This window comes from Lissotriton vulgaris, unplaced genomic scaffold (genome assembly GCF_964263255.1).
Source record: "Lissotriton vulgaris unplaced genomic scaffold, aLisVul1.2 SCAFFOLD_1271, whole genome shotgun sequence".
Lineage (NCBI taxonomy): Eukaryota > Metazoa > Chordata > Amphibia > Caudata > Salamandridae > Lissotriton > Lissotriton vulgaris.
In genome coordinates this window covers 382,922-405,195 of record NW_028247961.1, presented here as the reverse complement: position 1 = coordinate 405,195, position 22,274 = coordinate 382,922, and the positions used below count along the sequence as shown (strand labels likewise).

The following is a 22,274-nucleotide window of genomic DNA, read 5'->3' as shown; positions in this document are numbered from 1 at the left end:
CACGGATTGGATTACATGATCACATTTTTATGCTAGCCCATGAAGGTCATCTAGGCATGTAATCCATGAAGAGGTTAATTAGGGCAACTTTTGGGAGGCCACGATTGGTCAGACTTGTGGATAGGGTTGTACATGAGTGTGATGTGTGTGCCAAAAGTCAAAGAATGCTTATTGTTGTGCCAGTTCCTTTATGTGCTATTGAGTGGCCTGAGTTTCCTTGGCAGAAAGTAGGGTTTGACATCTCTGGACCTTTTAATTTCTTACCACACGAGTGTAAGTGTGCCATGGTCATGGTGGATTAGCATTCTAAATGGCCAGAGGTTAATTTAGGTCTCATGTCACCACAAGCTCAGTGATTGAGTTTTTTAAAGAGCTTTTTGCAGGAGAAGGTGTTCCTGAGGTCCTCATCACAGACATTGGGGGTACAATTGAGGTCGCAAGAAATCAGTGAGTCTTTAGATTTGGCAATATACGTCATGTGACCACTGCCCTGTATGAGCCTAGTAGAAATGGTCAAGTGGAACGTTTGAACAGTGTGTTGAAGCAGAGCATTTTGGGGGCAAGAGATTTTGGTGGAGAGTGGAAGGACAAACTTATGGAAAAGTTGTGGCTGTATTGTGTCACGCGGTATTCCACTACTGAGGTTAGTCCTTTCAAATTGCTTAAAGGTGGGGATCCTGTGATGAAGCTGTGTCCATGGAAGCTCAAAAAGAAGCAACTGGGCATGGATGGAAGTGTTGTTAAAGAGGAAGTCATGGTGAAGGTAGGGAAAAGACAAGAGAAAATGGAACACACTTTTGATAACAAATGGGAAACCAAAGTACTTGACTTTAAGGTTGGAGACTGGGTCAGAGTGCGCAGACCAGGAGCTTTTTCGAAAAATGAGACAAAATTTGGTAAAGCCCTGCGCAATGTTATGAATAAAGACAAGTTAAACATTTTTTTTGCCAAAGCCAGGAGAGTAGTCAAGGTCAATAAGAACAGTGTGGTCACTCAAGATGGTAGGAATGTCAGGAGAGTGGCTAAAAGCAAGAGTGGACAAGAGGTGTGTGAGAGTGCTCGTGGGAAGGATGTCAATGGGAAAGTGGCTTCTAAGATTAAAGGAGGCAGTCGTGTCAGGTATCCTCTTGTCAAGTTTAAGGATTTTGTATAGTGTACCATATTTTTGTGGGGTTGTCTTGTGTCTTGTTTTGTGTGTGTGTTTGTTGGGGTTCTTGTTGAAAGGGGATAGATGTTTTACATGTGTTCTTGTTATCTGTATTCAGTTCAGTGTCTCTTATAGACTAGTGTTATCTTTCTAAATGTAATGATGAACTGTTTGTGTTCTGGATTGAGAATATGGAACATTGGGGAGTTGACTGCCTTGACTGTAGGCAGGTACTGTGCTGCCTCTCCAATAAATCTTTTTGGAAAATATACTTCTGGAGTATTGAAGTTTATTATACTTCTGTGCTGATGGATGGCTGGGATCAGAGGCCATTGTTCTGAACCGACCATGGCCTTCAGGCCGGGGCAGGCCAGAGCATGGGCCTCAGGGCTCGAGGGCGGACAGGACCCCCTCTACAGCTGTCAGAGCCGGGCCAGTTGCGGAGTTAGGGGTCATACTTGCAGACAAAGTCTTCTGCTGGATGAGTTGTGGCTCCATTGCGTCGGAGTCGGAGTGAAATCCCAGTACCGGGCTGAAGTATATGGACTGGTGGCCAGAGGTCTCTGGGTGTGAATCTGGCTCACCACCTTGATCCTTGAAGAGGTTGGGGTGTCCTCCATCCTGGCAGTGTGACATGGTACACCAACCTAGGCACTGATCTTGTTGGTACATGAGCATCTTTTTGGAATGGTAGGTGAGGCAGGCAGAGCAGGATGTCGTGTCCTGCTCCGGCGAAAGGCAAAAATTATAGACCTGTTGAATGACACTGTGGACAGTACTGGAAAGGGGGTTCTTTCCATCACAGAGTGTGCATTCGTGATGGAAGACAAGGAGGAGAAGACCCTGTTCGGGTCAAGGACTTCAAAGGGGGGCAATGGAAAGTACCTGGTTGTCTAAATCGGCATAGAGTGCTGCAGTCAACAGAAGGAGGATTGTTAACGGAAACCGGGGAGGAAGAGCCGAAAGGTACTGGCGACGAACAGCACGATGCGTACACCTGGAGCTCCAAACTAAATGGCGGAAAGAAACAATCTAACAATGAAGTTGATACCCATGCACCTTGCCAGTAATAGATGAAGTCACTATACCTCATGACTCAAAGACTTTTATTGAAGAAAAACAAGTTGCATACTTCCAAGCCCAATGCTAGATGAAGATAGTATTCACAGCATCTGTATCTGAAGCTACATATACCACAAACATAGTGTTTTTAGACAGAGGAGGTTCTATAGGTAGGAATCTGAAGTAGCAGTGAGTTTCGGATTCTTAGATCTCTTGATGCTTTCCAGACGTTGAGTAGTTTGAAGATGATAGATGACTGCTATTATGGAAAGACCATTTGCACTAGGCGACATATTTTGAATTGCATTCTCGTAATAAATTGGGAGCCTGTGGATGTCTCAATGTATGGGGGTTATGTGATAATTTTTTTTAAAGTGGAAGAGCCTGGCTGTAGAGGCTTCGGATGCAAACATGACTGTTGGCAGAACACCAGCCGAGTGTGTGTGTACTATTGTTTTGAGCTGTTGGGTAAGGGGAAGTGGCCTATCTTCTTGAGTGTGGATTTTTTTTTAGGCTGCTCTGTTGACTTTATTTATATATCGGATGATGAGAGAGAGAGAGAGTCAAGTCCACGGTGCATCATAATGAAATGAACAGTGGATAAAGTGGGCCATTCAAAAGCAAAACAAGATAAACACCCTAGCTCATTTCATACAAATACGTAGTCAATATTTCTAATGCGAAACAATTCACCATGGCATTTTACGTAACAGTATATTACAGAAACAACTTCACCATTATCATTATTGCTTTATTTATGTAAATTTTCGCCACTGATTAAGTGAGCACACTGTGATATACAAATAGAAACATCAAAAAGAATGCAATGATTTGAGATAAAAGAGAGGTAAATTAAGGAAATGTTATCATCCAAAGATAATCTTCCACTAGATAATAAAATATTGATTACAGGACAAATTTATTTATGTATATTTTCGCCACTGATTAAGTGAGCACACTGTGATGTACAAATAGAAACATCATAAAGAATGCAATGATTTGAGATAGAAGAGAGGTAAATTAAGGAAATGTTATCATCCAAAGATAATCTTCCACTAGATACTAAAATATTGATTACAGGAAAAATTTTAATGTAACACTGCCTATAATTATATAAAATGCCAGTACATTTGGTACTGTACACTTGAATCATGCAAAAAGCTAATACATATAATATAAAATGTCAGATGAATATTCAATGGATCCTTTCAAATTAGATATAAACACAAGAGTTTCTTGGTCCATATGTTTGTGGCTTTTCATTTTGTTTTGTGTGCAATTTCAGCTTGCTCATGGGCCTCATTCAGGAACATCATGCAGGCTGGTGGACATCTAAAAACACAAAACGTACCATTGTTATGATTGCTTCCATTGTTGCTCACAAGTTTAACTTTTTTTTATATATTGGATTTCTTCCTGCTTCTGGTCTACATGCATTTGCAAAATATTTTGCACATACTTGCTGTGCATGCTTATCTATCAAGTGATATGTAAAAACAAGAATTGTCAGCGAGCGTGGCCTAGCGGAGTGAAAGATGGCTGTATAATTTAGCTGTTCCATCCACTGTGGCTACCCTATGTAATCCTCTCTGCTAAAACAACATGACCATTGAAATCATCGATCCGTGCTCTTTGACCATAAACACAATCATCACAATTTCGTTCCGAAACTTGACTTGATCAAGTTCAAGCGAGGCATTAAGCACCAGGCCATAGGTAAATAGAAGGTAAGAGGCCAAACACCAACCCAGCTTTTTTCTTGCAGCACAATAATTCTACGTCCACAATGGTTGCAACAACAGCTACAAGATACTGTACACGTACCATTTGGATTCACATAAAGCCATCTGCACCCAACATGGCGACCAGGGTGCTCTGGGACACTCCCATAATAATCTAAGCCAACAAGGATTAGCGGTGCATTAGTATAGGGAAATAGGACATTCATTTGAGCGGTGGACATGTGAGTCTGTTAGTTGTTTTGAAAAGGATAGTGGAGGAATGGAAGAGGAAAGGGTCTAGAACGTGTGGTATTTGGAGAGCATAGCATTAGAAGGAGGCTTGGGATGAGTAAAGGAGAGATGGAGGAGGGAAGAGTCTATAGAAGTGGATTAAGGAGAAAGATGAAATATCAGATGAGTCTAGGAGGGATACATGAGGGAAGGGTTTAGAAAGGCTTGTTTGGGAGATCTGAATAGCAAAAAAGATTTGAAATGATGCAAGGAGCAGTAGAGAAGGGAAGAGGTTAGATACTAGTAGCAGAATGGGGGTTGGAATGAGACAGAGTGGAGGTAGAGGATATATTGAGAGGGTTATAAGGTGAGAAAGAAGGTAGTGCATTGGAGAGAGTAGTAGAATGAGGATTGGGATGAGTAAGAGAGTGGGGTAGAGGATATACTGAGAAAGGTAAAGAGTGAGATATAGGATAGTGCATTGGAGATGGTGAATTAGAAGTAAAGTAATACATATAAAGATACGTAGGTACATGGAAGGTATATATGTAGAGGATATAGTGAGAGAGGTATAGGGTGAGATAAAGGGTATTGCACTGGACATGCTGAACTAGGAGTACTAAGACTTTCAAGTGTTGCTGTACTTTAAGCTAATTTATTATTGTTTTGTTAATTCCCTTTTAATAAATAGACAGTGAAGCAATTGTAGATAGCTAGGATAAAAATTTACTTATTTATGCAGTGACCTACATACTAGTTAAACACTGAATAATATAACCATAGGTAATATGTACATTTGTAAGCATCCCTAACAATTATCTATATATTTAAAACATAAATATTATACACATTTATACAAAGGAATACACATATCTAGAGACAGACAATAATCCAAATAAATGTTTATATACATACAGGAATATGCTGTACATTTATGTTTGAGTGTGGTGGTTATGTGAGGAAGAAGAACTCTTGAGTAGTATTCTGAAGATAAGATATTTATCCATGAATGTTATGTTTGGTGAAAAAGAGTTTCATAGTTTGGCTGCTTGATCAGAGAAGGGTGTGCTACCTAATGTTTTTTTCTTGTATGGTGGAATTTTGAGGCGAGGTGGCAGTCTAGAATGGAGGTTCCTTTGTAGAATGTATTTGGAGATCTTATTCCTGATGAAGAGCGGCCCTGTTCCAGGTATCGCTTGGTGGGTGATATAAAGCAGCTTGAATGCGGATCTACTGGCAACCGGTAGCCAATGTAGGGTCTTCAAGGCAGGGGAGATGGGGGCTTGTGGCTTTACATGTAGGTCTGTATATTACAGTAGTCTGGCAGCAGAATTTTGAATCTGTTGTAGTCTTTTCATAGTTGTTAAAGATGATCCGTGGTAGAGGCTATTGGCAGAATCGAGTTTAGACAGTACAAGAGAGATAGTAGCCTGAACCTTGTGGAGAAATCCCAGGTGGGGGGAAGATGCGTCACAGAGTTTTTATAGTAACGAAGCATGTTCTTGCTACTTTGTCCACTTCGGCATTCATTGATAGCTTGTAGTCCATGGTAATTCCGAGGTTTCTTACTTCCTTAGATACTTTAGGTGGTGTTCCCAGATCATCAGGCTAGGCGGTGAGCAAGTCGTAATTTTTCCAATCACCACATGTGCGTATTTCTGTTTTGGAAGCATTCAAATTGAGATGGCTCCATTCCATCCAATGATCAACTGCTCTGAGGCAACTGAAAATGTGGGAGTTTCAAATGTCTTTGGGGCTTTCCAGTTTAAGGAGTATTTGTGTATCATCTGCATAGCTAAAGCACAAGGGTCTTCAACCTTTCTGAATCGAGAGCTGCTTCTTTTATGTATATGTATTTTATAGAGAGTTCAAGAAGACACAGTGATACAGAACAGCAAGATAAGGTGCATAGTGCGAGATAGTCAGAGTATAGGTACTCGAGCTGTCTTACAATTAGACACAGTACAGAGAAATGATACAATGGTACAGATCTACAGAATTAAGTGCACAGTGCGAAACATTAAGGGTATACATACTCAAGCTGTCTTACAAATAACCATGTTGCAGAAAAGGAACAGTCACTTTCTAAAAAAGAACCAAGATGAGTAAAAAGTAAAAGCTTGGCAAAAGGTAAGAGATACATAAAGTGCATAGGTGCGTAACATACAATAACAATAGTTTCGGAGGTTAACCAGGGAAAGTCAGACTATCCCAGGCTTAGCTATTCAATCCAAAACCCACCACCTCCTCACCACATTTTAAACCATACAATCGGAGTCAATTTCCCTTGATCCTGGACTAGTTCCCCAAGGAGCTCCAATGTTTCTCAAACTTCCTTGATGACCCTGATCTTAATGCATATTTTCTTTCAAATTCTTTAATTTTGCTTAGTTTCGCTCTCCAGGCTTGGAAGGAGGGTATCTTATTGGTTCGCCAGCTCTGTAAGATTAAAGATCTTGCTACTAATGCTGCAATGTATAGGCACTCTTCTTGTGTGTTCCTTAGCATCCTATTGGGAGAGCAACCAATAACTGCAGTAAATATATCGATGGAAATGGAGAGATCTATGGTGGCTCTAAGATAGTTTTCAATTTCTTCCCATACTTTTGATAACAAACAACTCTTCTATTTGACGTTTCTCTGCAGTACCTATACAGATTCTGAATCAATAGGACTTAGCCCCCAGAGGACATAATTTCCTACTGTTCCCTCCTTCCCCCCTTTTTACTGGATGTCATCTTGTTGCATCCTTTTGCATCACCTGATTCACCTCATGCCCACCCTTAAACTAAAAGATCATACATCAATTCATATTTTTATCCATAGCCTCCTTTGTCTGCCTTATATCTCTAATGTCTCCAATATAGCTTCTAATTGAGAGCTACTTCTGATCAGTTAAAATCACTGTGAGCCACTGAAGGCTAAGCAACATGCTTCATAAAACATTAAAACTATTTGGCTTAATTGAAGGTGGAAAAAGACATTAATACTTAGGGCCCGATTACGAGTTTTGGCAGTGTGAGGGTGGGCGGTACTCCATCGTTGCACCCTCACACCGCTGAGACTCGCCACCACCCACCCGCCAGACTAAAAATTATTTGTAGTCTGGTGGGCGGCGTGGCGTTCCCAGGGTGGTGCCTCATTCAAAAGCTGCGGTGCCTTTGAAAACGGCAACACAATGGGAACACCTCACAAGGTTCCGGCACAGCATGGACTGAAAAGTCCATGCTGTGCAGGAACTCTTGTGTTATGCCCCCTTGTATGCATACACAAGCGGAGTAGGGACCTCTTTGTTTTCTCTCTCTGTCAGGGTTGACATGCAGGAGGAACCTCTATGTCACTGCCAGTGGAGAGGAAACTAGTAATATGCTTGCCGGGACCACTGTGGTCCCGCCAATCATATTGCAGCCTCTGACTGCCACGCCACCTCGGAGCCATTGGCTGTCTCAGGGCGGTCCGACCGTCCAACTTGTAATGGGGCGACATGACCAACGGTGCAGCGGTGGCCGGACTGCCATTGACGCGCCCACATGTGTCTGGCGGTCCTCGGACCGCCAGACTCGTAATAGGGCTCTTAATGTATGAAAGACATAGTTTTCTTCACTTTAAATTTCTCCTATTTGAAACAAGTGACTATTTTTCAGGTATAAATATGACACTGTGTCTACTAGTTACTTGGAGCAAAAGGCCTGCTGCTTGTCAATGTGACACTTTGAAATTGGTGAAAATTAAAATGAAGAGTTAATCATTAAGGAAACTTTTCATTTTAATATCCTCCCATCTAATAGGCTTCGGAAACATCAATTTGTTCAAACTCCAATATTTAATCAAAAAGGAATTTTATTTAAATTTAAATACTTCAGTTATTGTATTTATTTATTTTAAGAGTTTTATATAGCGCTGGCTAGACCCGGAGGTATCAGAGCGCTTTACATGAGGTTCCACAAAATTACAAGATTACATCAGTTCCAATTTACATCAGTTGCTAGACAAACAATTACAAGAGCATAGAAGACGAGATAAGTGAAGTGTAGAGGGGAAGGGGGTAAGGGTAAAGGGGTGGGAGGGGGATACGACAGAAAGACGGAGGAAAGTCTGCCCGAAGTCCAGCTGGGTAGGTGACGGTCGAGGGGGAAGTCCCAAAACCCATCTCCTCTATAGCTATCAGGTAGCTCCACCGGGCATTGGCCAAATAGCTAGGTCTCAATGGGAAAACATTTGAAGAACATGGAGGGCAAAATAAATGGAGCGTAGAGGAGAGGGGGCAGGGAAGGTGAGAAAAGGAGGATAGGGGAAGAGACAACAAGGAGAGACAAAATTAAGTCTGTCTAAAGGCCGACTGGGTAGGTGACGACCAGGGAGGGAGTCCACGGCCCATCTCCCCTATAGCTAAACCAGGTAGCTCCATCGGGCATCAGACAAAATAGTTTAGTCTCAATACATTGAGTGAGGAGAGAAGGAGAGACATAATAGAGGGAGGATGCGGGAAGAGACGACAGGAGAGAGGAAAGGAAGACTGGCTAAAGACCGACTGGGTAGATGACGTCCAAGGAGGGAATCCCTGACCTGTCTCCCCTATAGCTAAACCAGGTAGCTCCATCGGGCATCAGACAGAATAGCTAGGTCTCAAATGACGAGGGAAAATTCAGATAAGCAGGGTGGGGACTAAGGGCCAGGACAGAAGAGGGCAGAGGTCAGTAGCATGAAAGTAGAGAGGAGTAGAGCGGGGAGGAGGGAGATACCTCGGAGAGACGAAGGAAAGTCTGTCCAAAGTCCGGCTGGGTAGGTGACGGCCGAGGAGGAAGTCCACGGCCCATCTCCTCTATAGCTATCAAGTTAGCTCCACCGCTAGGTCTCAGCGGTCGGCGGCAAGTTTGTAGATTCAATGTCTTGATGGGTGAGCCGGATAGGGGATATGCTTGAGGACTGGTCGATGACCAATAGTAGTAGCACAACGTGGTAGAGGACCACTATGGGTCCGAGGGGGTCGCTGGTGTCTTGAGGAGGCGCGGGTATTTTGTAGGTTTTCCGGAGTGGTTTCTGGTTCCATTGCGTTCTGTGAGAACCTTGGTTTCCCCATTATGCTGCGTGGAGCTGGTGTCACCTGATGGTCCAGTGTAGTGCACTGTCTGTTGTCTGTGCGGTTCCCCAGCTCAGAAAATCGTGTGTGGCCTCCCCCTCAGTAGTCACTTCCGGTCAAGCGTAGTCCACACCCCACTTCCTCGTGGGTACTCAATCCGCGGGTGATGGATTGCTCCTCAGGAACTCAGTCCATCTGGCAGGCGCTGGGAGGCCTCACTCCAAAGATATCAGTGGGGAGGGAGGTTGCATCAAGCTGGGTGCAGACCGGCGCTATTTCAAATAGGTGCCACAGCAGTGCGTGAGGTTGCACGTCATCCAGCGTATTTATACAATATTGTGCCCCACTCTCAGTCTGTATGGTGTCCCTAGCGTGTCGCGGGGTATGGAAGTTATTGCCAATTCGTGTTGGCATAATCACTGCACTGCAGGGGTTCAACAGCTCTCAGTGCGGCTGTGATGGACAGGGTTACAATGAAGAATAGAAGGGGAGAGGGGGGGTGAGGGGGAGTGCATGACCTGCATTGCAACAAGCGTCTCAATAAAGTTTTACTTCTCTCCGCGCAGCCATTTGCTTTTTCCTTTTACCCGGGCGAGCGTGGTCGCGCCACATGGCACACACAACAACCGCCGATGAGGCACAAAGGTGAAATCCCGCAGTTATCATCCGTGAAAATTCCGCTTTCCATTGCGCACACTCACTTCTTACACAAATAGCATTCAGGATCTTGCCTGAGTGTGATTTCTCCGATGTTCGGTCAGGGAACACTGGCGGAGTCCATCTTAGTTCGCATTGCAGCTTCCGTGTCCCCAATCATCAAAGTTGTTTTTTTGGCTAATAATAGCGCGATAACTTAGTCCATCGCAGCACTCTTCATTGGCCCCAGGCTCCTCCAGCGGCACCTCACGGTTATCTGCAGCCTGATGATAATAATGTAAAGTAAACACAGCCTACACTTAATGTTAAAAGGAAAATGTTACCCTGTGCTTGTTTAAAAATGAACTCAAAGCAGCGAGGTATGACTGAGTATTCCAGAATCATCCAACGAGATACCCAGGAGCAAGACTCCCACAAAGCAGACGAGGGAAGCAATCCCCATTGGAAGGTCAACCACGGAACATGACATACATATAGAACACAGGTTCATACAAGGACCACTCACAGCCGTGAAGCAAGGAGAACATATCACACAATGGCTGGGAATGCTTGGATAACAGGCCACGCAACGACCGTGGGGTAGGATAACAGATCGCGCAATGGGCGTGACGTGGGGTAGAAGGAATACAGGAAAAGCTATGTCGTTCCACAAACGAATGACCAGACCGGCCCTGCTTAGCGACCCTGCTGAGCGTCTGCATCGGTGAGGATGGTAATATACCTAAGGCATGGTGTATATTTCCCAACATCAGAGAAATTTGAACCCCTGTGAGGAAATATAAATTTTTGGTCATGTTATGTTCCCTAGCGCGTACCCCACCGACTCCATGTACCAGCTTAAAGTGCATGTAACTTCCCTCCTGTGCCAGCTATGAAGACGCAAATACATTTGCGTCCAACGTTAACTTGTCCTCTTTTAGATCCACCCTGAATGGAGTATATAGTCCGTTCCTAAGTATGCTATGCCACCGTCTTTTTGTAGTGTACTTTACATGTTTTCCTGCTCTGGCAGAGTAGGCCCTGAATTTCTGCCATCGAGCCTCTTTTGGCTCCTGACTCTGACAGCCTCTGCCCAGGCTACCTCTGTACCCGTGAACTCTGACTTACTTCCAGCGCGGCCCCTCGCGCTCAGCTCAGCCTGCTTTCTGCCAAGACTGACTATAACCTTCGAGTTATCTGTTCCGCTCCTCGAGAATGCATTCCTGCCTACTAGCTTCAGTAAACATCCTCCCCAGCTGCAGAGCCAAAGGGCCGACCTGTCTCAGTGCAAGTAATTCATAGCCTCTGTTACCATGCTCCCATGGAAGGCCCCGTGCCCCACGCTTCTCATGCAGACACTTAGGCGCTTATACACGCATCCACAGTTAGCATAGAATAGCTTCTGCCCTAGAGACCTTTCCGCCCAGATAGTATGGTTCCTAAACATCAGATATCAGATATGATAGAAGTACAAGTCGATCTGACATGCCAGACTTCTGTCTCTTTCCGTCAGTGTAAATGTCAAGTCCCCTGCACCCCTTCAATCACACGTCATGCAGCTGCGCGCGCATCCAAGCTTCCGATTTCTGCTGACATTGCAACAATTCTGTTAGCACCACCCCTCGGTGCCACCCACTTGCGTCACCTATCAGTGACGTTTCTAGCACACACCTCCAGTTCACGCCTAGTTCACGCCTCTTGATTACGTACTAGTAACACGTGTATACTGTTATCTTGTCTTCTCTCAGCTGTTACGCCTACTACACTACTTCCTATGGTATAAATCAAGTATATAAGCTATGTAATGTCAATAAAGTTTGCTCTATCCCTTCTGACACCCCTGTGGTGGTCAGAACATGATATCCTGGTCTTGACCATTCCTTTTATGAGGAATAAAACCCTTAGAAACTCTAACACCACGGACTCTGTCTTTTTTCATCCGATCTGAGTTATTATTGATTAAGTACTTACCTGCATAGAAATTAATAGAGTAAATTAATTATTTACGTCACCTGGCTTAGTGGTGCCTGTACCACCAGAGGCACCAGGCAGCACCATTGAATCCCGAATCTTAGGGGCAAAAGTATCCACGAAAAAATTGCCAATCCTACCTCTAGCGAGGAGGGGTGACATAGTGCAATACTGGTGTGTGCAACCAAATCCACAAGGTGGAAACAGCCAACAGGGGAAAACAATAAATAAAAGGGTGACGTTAAACCTGAGGTAATACAGGAAAGAAACCTCCTCAAGAAAACACATCACCATTGTAACAATTGAAGAGTAGAAGGAAACAACTCCAAAGTAGTGTAGAATAAAACTGTGTACCATTGACACATGATAGAACCCCAGGGGAGAATAAAAGGCTGCCAAAGGAACTGCAGCCAAGAAATAAGGTTTCCAACATAATAACAGGACAGGTAACAAGTCCTGAGCTACAGTCAAGGAACAGAAGAAAAGGCAATAAGCCCAAGTGGGCAATATCACATAAGGATAAAGGAAATCGCGAGATAAGGGATTCACACAATAGTCGAATCCAAAGAACCCCACTGGCCAGTAGGGGACGACCCGATGCAGGGTCTGAAGGCAGGCAGCAAGCCAGCAGCCCCAGAAGTCCGGGACAGAAACACCGATCTGGCGACTGATGCTTCAAAACACACAAAACAGTGTTGTAATAACAACGGGAAAAGGGAGGGGGGCAAGCTAAGGGTCTGGCCCTCCACGACTAGCCTGAAACCTAGGTAAGGCCACATCTTCTTGGGCTCCAAAAAAATGAACCCCATCAAATAGCAAGTCAAGCAAGGCTGACTGGTAGCTTCTGAAAATCCAGATGACCGAAGACAGGCCTGCTGGCGCAATGGGACAGCAGACGCCATAGCTCGACCAATGGAATGGGTGGAATCCATTCCACTCCATAAGAACAGTTTGACCGCCTGGTGACCATCTAAAATCAACTGGTTCCAACCGCCCTTGTTAGCATCTGGGAACAAAGGTAACATTTGTGCCAAGGAGTCCCATAAGGCATGGAGAAAGCATCCGAGGACACAAATCATATTGGTGGAGCGTAATTCCATGGTGGAGCGTAACACCGCAGACTAGAGGAGGCAAAAAATAAAAACTTTCCACAGGAATCCTGCTTCCTGGACTCCTTGTGGGTGGAATGGGGAAGGTTCTCCATCTCAGGGGACGCTCATATCAAATTCCGAGCAGGTCAAATGCAAGAGTGCTATTTCTGACTGCTTTGTTTTTAGGTCTCCCCTACGCAGCGCGCATGCGCTGCATAGGAAAAAGACCTTTAGCCATTGGCACAGCTTTGCGGGCAAAAACGTGCACGCGTTGCATTGCTTCTAATGGCAACGCGTGCACATCTGGTGATTCCCTTGCGGGAGCGAGCTTTCAAACCATGTGTTAATTAAAAAATATGGTTCCTGCTCGCTCCCGCAAGGGAAACAGGCACAGGCCCCCTCCTGTCTCCCCTCCCGCTGCTGCCTCCTTACGACGCTGAGGCTCTTCGTGCAACCTGCCTGACGTGCACAGTAATTATTTTGCCCAGCGTGAAGATATGGAGGGCCAGTACTTTATCTCCGCCGGCCCCCATTTTGCCTGCATTGCTGACCCCTTTTGATTTGCGGGCATTTTGCTCACAGCCGCCGACCCCGGGGAATGTGAGTGCTCAGGATCGGCATTCACTGCCGCTGGCCCGGAGGCAGGGAAGACATCACCACTGAAGATACCGAGGGCCGGTACTTTATCTCCCCCGGCCGCCGTTTTGCCTGCATTGCTGACCCCTTTTTATTTGCGGGCATTTTGCTCACTGCCGCCGGCCCCGGGGAACGCGAGGGATCGGCATTCATCGACGCTGGCCCGGAGGCAGGGAAGACGTCACCACTGAGGCACGCTAGGATTGGTTCCCGCGCCGAGGGTTCCCCAGCAACCGAGGGGCTCGTCCCGGCAGAGCCGCGTCACGTCGTTGGAAGCGCGAAGCGCCCCCTAGCAACCGGGGCTGCCTCACGCTCGTGCACGGACGCCGAGCTTCATCGAAAGCCAAGGTAATCGGCCGCATTAGTAGATTCAGCCAGCCCCGGGGGTAATTGTGCAGACATGTGGGCTGCTGGTGATAGGTGCGCGTACACGCTACATGGAGGGCACTACTGCTTAGAGGAGCACCAGTTGGGGATAAAAGTGAACCGTGTTACAAAAACCAAAGAAGTTACTAGAGTGATTTGTTTTCTCACCACAAGAGCATTGCTACAGTGAACCTTTGCCCTATGAACATTTATTTTTGGCCATAACACTGCCTAAATGAATTTCTGCCATAAGAGAACAATACCACAGTGAACATTTTTCAAGAGAACATTTTTAAGACAAGAGTGGTTGTGTATGTGCTTTTTATGATGTCTTGATAATCCATATAAAATAATTTATATGTTTATAAATATCTGGTGTAGTGTCCATTTGTGATGTTTCGCTATATTACTGTGAGTGTTAGTACAAATACTTTACACAGTTCCAAGGTACCATGGGGGTGAGCAGGGGTTATCTACAGGTGTACCCCCTTTCCCTGACTAGAAGTAAGGGTCCCTATTTTGACAAAGGTTCTTGCCTCTGCCAACTAGAGACCCCCAGATATAACATTGGTGGCCCTTTGCATTGGTTCCAATGGCAACGTGTGCACGTCTGGTGATTCCCTTGTGGAAGCGAGCTACCATGTGTTAATTACAAACATAATGTTCCTGCTCGCTCCTGCAAGGTAAACAGGCAAAGGCCCTCCTCTCTCCCCTCCCCCTGCTGCCTCCTTTCAGCGCGAGGCACGCATGCTTGTTTCATAGTGCCACGTCCCTCTTCGGCGTTCTGGCCAAAGAACGCCCTGATCTTGGCATCGGAACTGCATGATCGAAAACTTCGCAGAGTAAAACTTTTCTTTCGGACTGAGAAGCAGTTTACCCAAGAGCGCGCGCACGAGGATGACTGTAAAGCGCGCCTGCAGGACTTGTCTACAAGACAACACTGGTTCTTTAGTGTTTTTACAGTGAGTTTTTGCGCGCCCAAACTCACTTCTTGACCCAAGCGCCGGGTGTAAAACTATGAGTCAATTTTAACGGCACACGCGGAAACATAGTTGATTGCAGACACCCGGCTATAGGTACAGAACGAGATTATGTTAAATAAAGCATTAATTGAATTGAACTGCCACACCCTTCTGCCCTCCCTGGTCTGTTGTGCTGCAACTGCTCGTCCTGCCTGCCCTGCTTATTCTGTTGTGAGGCCCCTTCCCCTGAACTCTCATGTCTGTGCCCAGGTCCTGACCCTCCCTTCTATCCTCCATGGTCCTTTGTGCATGACCCTGCACCCTCCTTCTTGCCCATCATAGCCATTGTGCTGCCACTAACCTTCCCGCTTGCCATGCATGGTCTTCTGTGCTTCCACATCCCCTCCCACCTTCCCTGTGTGGTCAGCGAGCTGCCCCTGACCCCCTTCCACCTTCCCTCCATGGTCTGTGTGTATGCCATTATAGTCTCACTGTTGCTCTCCATGGTGTGTCTTGCTTCTAGTGTTCATCCTGCCTGACCTCCATGGTCATCTTGCTGCGTCTGCCCTGTCCCCTTGCCCCCAGCCCTTTGTTTCCATGTGCAGACCCCTATTCCCTCCCTCCTGGGTTGTCTGTTCCATTGTAATGCCCCTGATCCGTCCCTCCTGCCCTTTACGGTCCGTTATGCTGCAGCTTTCTCTCCTGTCTGTCCATTATGGTCAGCTAGCTACCATTGCCTCATTTCCCTCTGTTCACTGTTGTCCATGTGCATGATCCTGTCCCCTCCCTATTGCTTTCTATGGATTGTTGTTCTGCACTCCCGTCCAGCATGACCTGTGTGGTGTATTGTGCTGCTGCAAACCCTGATGCCTGCCATGTAAGGTCAGTTTGGTGCACCTCTCCATGTCCCTCCTGTCCTCTGTTATCCGACTCCATGGAGATTGTAGACAGGAGACAGATCAAATAAAGCCCATTTGGGCTTAAAAACATTGGACTTTTCCTGGCTGAATCAGGTCTGTTGGCATGTATGGTTGTACTACCACTGCCTCTTCCTTCTGCCCACAATGGTCTATTATATTGCCACAGCCTCTCTTGCCAATCCTGTATTGTTGGTTTGTTGCCCCTGCCCCCCTTTCCACTACCCTCCATAGTCTGTTGTGCTGCCACTGCCCTTCCTGCCTGGCCAGTGTGGTCAAATTGTTGCCTATGCACCCTCCTACCTGCCTTCAATTTTCAAAGTCCGTGCCCCTGGCCTCTGCCTCTCAACAGTATCCTAATGAACAACTAGATTGCTAACATTCTATATTTATTACAAAAGTGTGGAACTCCTGACGTCTTCTTGATGTAACGAAAACTGTAATACCTAGAGCATTTCCTTTAGAAATGACATATATGAGAGGGTCTTATTTGCATCAAAATTATGGTTAGTGCTCTAAAAAACTAAAATGAGGACATATTTTCTGAGTTTTCAAATAGCCACAAAGCCCTTTTAAATTATTTGTTATCTTTATGTTGTTTTATCCAGTTGACCACTTGATTAAATGTTGCACTTAGGGGAGGGGATGTGGTGTTACTTCCAGAGCTGCAGACTTTGCAACTGGGGAACCAGGTTGGACTTTCTGCTTCAGCTCGACATTCTGTTATTCTGGTCAAATCACTTAATCTCCCCATGTCTAAAACCAAAATGAATTTGTTCTTGTGAGATGTAACCAATGTTCATGTAAAGCACTCCAATACCTGACAAGTCTGCACTATATAAAACTGCAAAAACCTAACAAATAAAGTGTTTTGCATACTTCTGTCATTGGGTTACATGCAGGCTACATCTGGGAGATATGTGTGCTACATTTGGGCTCTTTTGTCTCTGGTGGCCATCTTAGGATATTTATTTGTTATGAAGTTTCCTAATTTCCTAATTTACTGCAGTCTCCTCAGTAGGAAATGCTTTCAGTTTTTTACTTTGATTCCATCAAGAAGGTATTCAGATATGTCACACATTTGCCATAAATTCTGCATGTTAGCATCAGATCACTGTAGTAAAGCTACTGCTCACCACAGAAGTCTGCTGCTGGTATTAAAAGTGCATGTTTCAGTCTGCATGTCAGAATTTTTTAATGAAATAGAAGAGGATTTGAGAAGTCACTCAAAAGGTGCCCTAATTTTTCTTTCTTCAGCACTAATCATAATTTCTATTGCAAAATTAACCCCCTTGTTTTCCTTTTTAAATTAAATGTTTTAAGTGTTACCAGTTTATTCCAATCAAGATGGAGATCTTATCTGGTAGCCCGGCATTTTGAGAAAGTCCACAGTAAATATAACAGAGGTCTGACTTATTACGTAATTGACTCTGTGACAATAAATGTGAGAGGAGGCTATAGGGTGAAGAAGTTGAGGAGACTAGAGTCTCGTTACATTATAGAGCTCAATTCGAAGCAGCCAGGAGGCATGAATATGGAAGAGGACTTTAACACCGAGCGCATGAGCAGCATGTGAAATTAAAAAACATGAAATACGATGCAAATCGATAACATGGCCAATGCGAAATAACATGAATTTTAATGCACAATAGAAATTGTTTTTACTTTTGGGTGAAATTTAAAAAGAAATGTAACGTGAATGTCATGACTAAAACTACGAGTCTGTTTTCCACATTAGTCACGTTTGTAGCTGTACTGTAATGCACGTTATGCACTTTAAAAAATGGCCGCATTTCAAACTTCTTTACCAGTGAGCAAGACTGCTTGGCAGTCGAAACGCGTTTGGTAGCGGCAGAAAATAAAAGTTAACAGCACACTTCGTTGTGATAATTTTTTTGAATATATATATATATATATATATATATATATATGTATATATATCCTACTGGCGGTTGCCAGTAGGTAGTTATAGTTAGGACCTAGTTACCATAGGAAAATCGCAACATTCTATTCCCAATAACTTTAGTGCCGATTGACGAATCGTCGTGAATTTTTCAAAACGCATGGCCCGCTTCGGTCTGCTCCTATCTTGAAAGTTTCGGGGTGATTCGGCAAGCGGGGGCCGAGAAAAATGGGGGTCACAAAACATGTTTTTTCCATGCAATTTCTCATAGGAAACTTTAGACACGGCTACAGCCCGAACTGCTGAACGGAATTACATCAAATTTGGCATAAAGGTAGCCCTTGGTTCAGAAAGAGCCCTTTTTGGTAAATGGAGTAAAACCTTTCAGTAGTTTTTAAAATATTAATGGAAAAAGAAATATATATATCTGGGCGGAGCCTAACCACACATCTCATCGTGAGATCTGATTGGCTGTCAGCACTTCATCCAAGATGTGTTGGCAGCCATCTTGGGACCAATATACATGATAGCACCTCATTAAAAGTATTGCAGTTAATAGAAGGTTTTAAGACTTTAGTTACATTATAAATCATTTGTTGATGGTACCATACTCATTTTAGGAATTGTGGTGTGTTCTAAGGTGATTTTACCATGTGAAAAAACCTTCTGATGGGATATCATGAATCATGTTTGAGAGAAAACTATTTTCTCATGCTTTTCCTACAGAGGTTCGGAGGGTGATCTGTAAGCTAAACGGAGAGCATATTTTCTGTAAATTCACATTATCTTTCTCAGTCATGTGAGAATGAAGTCTGACATTCTCAGAAAAACATGTACATCCAACAAGGGCAGACACTGTCAGTTGATTCATTTGTGTTCTACTGCAGCCTCCCAGAGTGTTCTAAAGAACAACTAGAGAGCTAACAGTCCTACTTATGACAAACTAATTGCCCACCTGAAGACATCTTGATTGGAATAAAGTGGTAACTCTTAAAACATTTAATTTAAAAAGGAACACAATGAGGGGGTTCATTTTGCAATAGAAAGTATGATTAGTGCTGCAGAAAGAAAAAAAAAGGGTACATTTTGAGTGACTTCTCAAATCCTCTTCTATTTCATTAAAAAATTCTGACATGCAGACTGAAATATGCACTTTCAATACCAGCAGCAGACTTCCCTGGTGAGCAGTAGCTTTACTACAGTGATCAAATAAGCAACTAGAGTGCTTACATTCTGAATTTGTGGCAAATGTGTGACACATCTGAATGCCTTCTTGATGGAATCAAAGTAAAAGTCGCACCCGACTGGAGGCTCTCGAGTGATTGATTAGACACTCGCTTTTCTGGTTCCAGAGCTTCTCCTTGGAACCACTCGGACTGAAACATTGTAAAGACTTAATAAAGGACTCCAATGGACAGCTCTCCCTCTGGAGATTCCTAGATACCTTCTGTTGCTCTGTTTTTTTGTACAGAATCGTTATTTGTTACTTAACAAATGTGTTACTGTTTTGAGTGCATTGGGTAACCCCGTTATTTATGCAGTTGGTAGTTTTACTACTCACTTTGAGTGGTTCTAAGGGCTCTCCACTCACCCGTTGCACCACCAGATACGAACTTACTATATATCCAGTGTGTTAATTGTTAGGAAGTGCACCTTTTCTTTTGACTACAAGCCCTTTGGTATTCTCACATTAAGGTGTGTATAGGGCAAGGTCAAAGGCAGCCATAAGAGGTCAACCCGGGCAGCCCTGGGACAGTCAGGTGCTGAGGAGCAATACAGCAATGGGTGCCCAATGTTAGTCTATAGAGATCGGTCTGGTTTAAAAAAGGCTGTAGGTTTGGACTGGGATGCCAGTCGGTCTGAACCAACAAGAGGGCTCAGGGCTCATGATGCTCGGGGACGTGTGGACACCTTTGGTCCCCTTCCCCCGGGTCTAGGGCGGCCGGGTGCTGAGGTACTTTGAGGCATTGGATTTTTATCACCAGGAGCACTCACAGTAGAGGGGGCCTGTAACCAGAGGCTGCAGGCTGTGGCGGGAAGTCCCCAGTAGGCAGGTTCAGGATGGGCTTTGTCTCTGGAGGGCCAGGGGACCACGCTGGCACCAATGGCCCACTTTATCTTGGGCTAGGAGGCACAGGTGCAGTGGTGCTTTCCGGTTTTGGGTTTTGACGTTCTAGAGTCCTCTCAGGTCTCTTTGGGTGCCTGCAGGAAGCAGGGAACCAGCCCTACTGCTCTAGGGAGTTCTTGGGCGAAGTGCCCACAGTTCTCCTAGGCATTTGGAGACACAGCAGCTGCAGGACAAGTAGTCTTTGGCAAATTGTTGAGGACAGCAGATAGGCCAGCAGGGTTGGCGCCAGGCCAGGTGCTGGTCTTCTGTTCTTGCTTCTTGGGACTCCCTACGTCCATCTTCTTCTTTCAGGTCAGCGGGATCTGAATTTCTGGTGCCAGGGGCATCCCTAAATACTAGATTTAGGGGCATTGTGGGAGTGTAGGGTAGCGATTTACGGGCGTTAGGTGAGTGTAGGGTAGTAGCCAATGGGCTCCTTACAGCTGGGATTGCTACGCCCCCTATATGACCTCTTACTGTGGTAAGTGGGCATAACCCTGTTTCAGAGTTCCTAAGATTGCCATCACACAGATGGCAGGCTTTGTTCTGACATCCTGAGAGCAAAGGCTCTCACCCCTGAGGGTCTGAAACTCATCTGTGGTGGCAGGCTGGCTAAGAACAGTCAGTCAACACACTGGTAGTGGGTAGTTCTTTAGTGGGCACCTCTAAGGTGCCCTCTGGGTTATTGCATTAACAAATCAATCAGTGTAGGTTTAGTAATGAACAAGTTACTTACCTTCGGTAATGATATATCTGTAAGAAACAGTAGTTAGTATTAGATTCCTTACCTTAGAATATCCCCAGGCGTCAGTCTGGATCCGGAAACTTTTGCGTAGCAGTACCCTTGCGCGTCAGTAGGCGCGTCTGCGGCTCCGCGTACGTCGTCGTTGGCGCCGGGATGACTTCGCCGGAGTACTTAGACGCCGCCCTCGCACGCTGACGTCAGTTCCTATACACAGCTTTTCCGCGCCAGAAACGCAGAGCCATGTAAAAAACCAACACTGGTGCCATTGAAACTAGGGCCCTGAAAGGGGATGACTTTAACCCTAGATATCGGTTCGCAGAACGGGGAGGATGGGTGGGGCGGTAAGGAATCTAATACTAACTACTGTTTCTGACAGATATATCGTTACCGAAGGTAAGTAACTTGTTTATCTGAAAGAAACAGGTTAGTATTAGATTCCTTACCTTAGAATAGATACCCCAGCAATACCAGCCCCGTTGGTGGGTCTGCGAACCAATAATTACACCAGAAAGTCCTGGAGGACGGAACGGCCAAAGAAGCCATCCCTCCGGACTTGGCTGTCCAGGCAGTAGTGTCTTGCGAACGTGTGCAGCGAGGCCCACGTAGCTGCCTGACAAATGTCCTGCAAGGGGACTCCCCGACCCAGGGCAGTAGTAGCCGCCGTGGCCCGAGTGGAATGGGCCCTCAGCCCAAGAGGAGGCTCCTTCGCCAAGGAGTAACAAGCCTTGATACACAAGACGACCCACCGAGAGATGGTCCGCTTGTGCACTGTCCTACCGTTCTTAGCGCCCACGTAACCAACAAAGAGTTGGTCATTCACCTGGAACTGGCGTGTGCGATCTAGATAGAACGAAAGCGCACGTTTTGGGTCCAGATGGTGGAGCCGCTCTTCCTCTTTTGAGGGATGCGGAGGCGGAAAGAAGGCGGGCAAGGTGATACATTGCCCGTTGTGGAAGGCTGTGACAACCTTGGGCAGGAAAGAGGGTCTTGTCCGCAGCACAACCGTGTCCGGATGGACGGAAAGGAAAGGAGGTTTGGATGAAAGAGCCTGGAGCTCACTCTCTCCCTGGCAGAGGTGATGGCAACCAGGAAAGCAGTCTTCAAAGTAAGAAGGCGGAGAGGACAGTTGCGAAGTGGCTCAAAGGGAGCGCACATCAGATAGGTAAGAACAAGGTTCAAGTCCCACTGAGGAATCGCAAACGGAACAGGTGGAAACACGTGTGTGATGCCTTTCAGAAAACGAGTTACAATGGGGGACTTGAACAAAGAAGGTTGATCAGGCAGCCTCAGAAAGGCTGAAAGGGCAGAAAGGTAGCCCTTGATAGTGCCCAGAGCAGAGCCCTGCTGGGCAAGAGAAAGAAGGAAGAGAAGAACCACAGAAAGAGGGGCAGAAAGAGGATCCACAGCCTTTGCTGAGCACCATGCCACAAATCTGTTCCACCTGCAGGCGTATACCAACTTAGTGGAGAGACGCCTGGCTGCCAGAATCACATTGCAGACTTCAGGAGGCAAGTCAAATGGCCTCAACTGTCGCCGCTCAATCTCCAAGCATGGAGGTGGAGACTGGACAGGTTCGGGTGGAGGACCGTCCCCTGCTGCTGCGACAGAAGAGGCAGACGAACCAGGGGATCGGCTGACATACTGAGTAGCTCGGGATACCAGTACCTTCGTGCCCAGTCCGGAGCCACAAGGATCACTT

General features: G+C 45.5%; 1 protein-coding gene across 1 annotated transcript in view; it reads right to left on the bottom strand.

Moving 5' to 3' along the window:
* Positions 1-2,939: 2,939 nt before the first annotated feature.
* Positions 2,940-22,274, bottom strand: part of LOC147664962 (uncharacterized) — a gene marked incomplete at its 5' end in the record, with an annotated part of 393,701 nt that continues 374,366 nt past the window's right edge. Inside the window, one exon of the mRNA XM_086949856.1 lies at positions 2,940-3,541. Within this exon, the coding sequence (XP_086805982.1) occupies positions 3,509-3,541 (33 nt within the window). The remainder of the gene's footprint in view (positions 3,542-22,274) is intronic.